The 3,565-nt window shown below is 54.8% G+C and overlaps 1 protein-coding gene across 6 annotated transcripts in view; it reads right to left on the reverse strand.

Annotated features, from left to right (window-relative positions):
• Nucleotides 1-1,709: 1,709 nt before the first annotated feature.
• Nucleotides 1,710-3,565, reverse strand: part of RADIL (Rap associating with DIL domain) — a 115,091-nt gene continuing 113,235 nt past the window's right edge. For all 6 annotated transcript variants that reach the window (XM_027769989.1, XM_014585958.2, XM_027769991.1 and 3 more), the window contains 3 exons: nucleotides 2,544-2,683; nucleotides 2,292-2,431; nucleotides 1,710-2,038 (listed from right to left, as the gene is read on the reverse strand). In XM_027769989.1, coding sequence (XP_027625790.1) covers nucleotides 1,843-2,038; nucleotides 2,292-2,431; nucleotides 2,544-2,683 — 476 coding nt within the window. In that variant the 3' untranslated portion in view covers nucleotides 1,710-1,842. The remainder of the gene's footprint in view (nucleotides 2,039-2,291; nucleotides 2,432-2,543; nucleotides 2,684-3,565) is intronic.

Consider the following 3,565-nt stretch of genomic DNA (forward strand, 5'->3'; position numbering starts at 1 on the left):
CCCCCCCCCCCCCCCCAGTCCAGCCTCAGCTCCTACAACTCTCCCTCTGATTAACTCTGCTCTGGCCACTGGCTAGCCCTTCTCGTCAAGTCATGAATATTCTCAACATAAGGCCTCTGTACTTGCTCCTCCTACCGGAAATGCTCTTCCCCCAGTCATATAACTCCGCCCCCGTTTCATGCTCTTTACTGGATGACACCTCGTTACTGAGTCTTCCCACACACTGCGTATTAAATAGCATCCTCACCCCATTCCACTCCACCCACACACTCCCTTTCTCACCCGCCCTGCATTATCACCTATCACTGGCAGGGGGCGTACTCACCTATAGATTTCTTGTCCATTTGGGGTATTCTTCCTCCTTTCTGACTTTGAATTCTTATTTTTCTTATTCTACATTTTTCTTCTGTTAGTTTGAAAGTAAACACCCTTTCTATTCTTTTAGGGATTATCCTTACAATTTCAGCACATACACTATTACGGCAATGGCTGACTGATGCAGTCTCTCTGAGCTTCAGCTTTCTTATCTGAAACACCGAGCAGTATCAGTGCCCACTGCAAAGAACTGTCGTGAGAATTCAACACGTTGAAGCTGGTGATGCACTCGAAGGGTAGTCCAAGTGCTATGTAAGTGTGTCTGCTGTGGTATTTTCCTTTTCCCCACCAGCTCCAGCCCTTCAGGAACTGAGGAGTACATGGGAGTCCCCTTGGTGGCTTCCCAGCTTGGGATGCCTCCTACCAGGTCACCATAGCCAAAGCGGAGTGAAAACCTGAGATCAGTAATTCGGCACCCTAGGCTACTAGCAGCTGTTCAGAATTTGTGCTCTCATTTCAATCCTGGACTTTGAGGATTTCTATTATAGTGGACCTGCCAAGGGGCAGATGGTGCTGTATGAGGCCTGGTATCTGGGACAGACTCAGGACACTGCTTCAGTGATGGGCACCCCTTTCAACAATGCGTGCATCTGCAGCTCACTGGCTAGGACTTTCTCGTGCCCAATGTCTCTGTTCCTGTCAAAGATGAGGGCCAGGCCCCGAGCTGCTGAGCCTGCTGAAGATGCCCACCCAACATGGCCACACCCTGCGAGGAAGTACTCAACCCCCACTATCACCATGAAACCAGTGCAGCCCGCCCCTGACCCTGCGGAGGTCAGCCAGCTGGTGGGAAAGGAAGCCAACCCCCCAGGGTGAAGGGACAGTGACCAGGTGGACACAGGCTGCAGATTAAGAGCCTGGGGCTGCCAGGCTGGTATTAGGGCCAAGCTATCAGCTTTAGTGATCAGAAAGGAACACAGGGAGAAGCAGCAGTACTGGGGGAAGAGGTCCAGGGCGCAGGGTGGGCTTGGTGCCCTCAGAGACGTGTCAGGGCTCATTCTCTTTCTGATCTGGAGGTTTCTAGACCCATTCTGAGACTGTGGTTGAGCTCCATGATTAAAAAAATCAAACCACAGTCATGTGTGGCTTTGCCCTGTTCTGGCTTGGTGTGTCTCCCTGCTGCTTCTCTTTCTGGGCTGGTGGGGACATGCATCACCAGTTAAAATAAATCCACCATGACAACCACCCCCGTGTCCACCTGGGTTTCACCCACACTGGCAAGGAGGGGAGCAGCCATGGGAGTCACAGCAGCCCTTCAGGGCTGTCCACACCTGTTTGCCACAGACACTGTCTAAAAATATGAAAGATAGTTTATTGAATCTATATGTCTCCAATAAAGTCTGTAAACATAAAAGCTCTGTAACAAACATCACAACTTAGTGTTATCTGTCATATAAATAAAATATACACTAAGATGTACAGTATCAACATCTGAAGTGTGCACCACATGGGACTCAACTTAGTCAGTTAAAAACATGGATGAACAGCTTGGTGAAGGTTGCTGTCACCTGGCGGAACCGCAGGGGCAGCTGCACGAGGACGTCCTTCCAGCCCCACCCTGGGGGTTAGTGTGCGGAAGCGGATCTTCTTGGCTGTTTCTGTATCAGACTTGGCCACCAGAAACCGCATCTTCTTTCCCCCATGTCGGATCAGGTCTACAGCTCTGCAATCAATGATGGGGTGAGCTGCCCTCACTGCTGTGGGGCGCAGTGTGGACTCTGTGCCTCAGCTCAGTCCTGGCATCTCCTGCGAATATGACCCTCCTCCTCCCACCCCTATGGCCATGCGTGAGCCTTAGCCTGGCTCTGCATCAGATGCTCCCCTCCTCCTCAGGAGTGGCTCAGTGCTCACGGCCTGCAAGTAGACTGCCCTGGGTTGGTCCCGAGTGCCTGCCCAAGGTGTGTGTGGAGAGGTACCTCAAGTAGCTGACGCCCATCAGGCTGCTGCCATTCACCTCCAGGATACGGTCTCCCAGCGACAGTCTCCCATCGGACGCCGCAGGGCTACCCGGAAGCAGGGTCTGGATGTAGAGCCCAGGGGCTTCTAGGGGTGTGTGCTAGGGAGAAGCAGAGGTCTCAGGACTCCGTGGGAAGCTGACTCGTGCTGCCCAGCCAGGAGCCGAGGAGGCTACGGGGGGAGACAGGCAGACCAGGGCCAGGGCTACTTACCATCCCGTCAATCAGGCCCATCCCCAGCCCTGAGGGGCCTCGCTCCAACTCTACCACAAAGATGTAGCAGAAGTCTTCAGTGCTGGAGCTGCGGCTGGAGGGGGCCAGAGGGGGCTCATCCACAGCGGCTGCAGAGTCTCCTGGATGGGCAAGAAAAGGTACAGCAGGGGTGAGGAGCCTGCCCCAGGCGTCAGGATTCCCCGGGTCAGGGGACAGAGAGCGCTCTAGTAGTCCCAGGAAGGACCCTTAGAGCAGAATGCGAACAGCAAGTCTACTGACTGAGGTTAGTCTGGCTGTGAACAACATGTCCATGGGCACCTTTGTCCCCACCTTGTCGCTGCCCCATGACACTGGCCCATCTCAGAGGCCGTTCCCCAGCTACCAGGGTTTCTCAATGGTCTTCTCACTGCCCTTCCTTCCTCTTCCTCCCTCTACACTCCAAATGGTGACTTCATGTCCACTGATCTCAAGGGCTCCCACTGCTGACCACCACACCCTGATACCCTACCCCGAGGGCCACAGGCCTGTGCCTTCTCCCTTCACAAAGCCTGGCCAGGCCCAGCCCTGCCAGGCGGCCCAGCCCACAGGACATACTCCAAACTGTGTGATCACCTCAGGGAGGACTCCTCATTCCTTCAGGACGCACTGCTGAGCACCTCTCCAGGGCCAGGGCTGGCTGAGGGCTGCTTCACTGCCTGGTTCAGCGGCATACACATGTGCACACACCAAGCACATATGCACACATGCACGCACACACAAGCACACATGCCCTGCCTCCACCACCACCACCACCCCCAGAAAGCGCCAGATCCACCTCCTCTTTGAAGCCCTCCCAGGCTCCTCCTCAGCACATCTCTGCTGGTTGGAGCACATCCCTCCCTGCACCGTGTGAAGTGATTCTGAGCATGTTCCACATCTCGTCTCACAGACTGCAGTATCTGCTCAAGACGTGTTCACCGACTGAGTGACTGGCCTGCCAGGGGCCAGCCAACACTGGGCCTGTCCCATCCAGCCAGTCCCAG

Source organism: Tupaia chinensis, unplaced genomic scaffold (assembly GCF_000334495.1).
Source record: "Tupaia chinensis unplaced genomic scaffold, TupChi_1.0 Scaffold000101_1, whole genome shotgun sequence".
NCBI classification, from domain to species: Eukaryota; Metazoa; Chordata; class Mammalia; order Scandentia; family Tupaiidae; genus Tupaia; species Tupaia belangeri.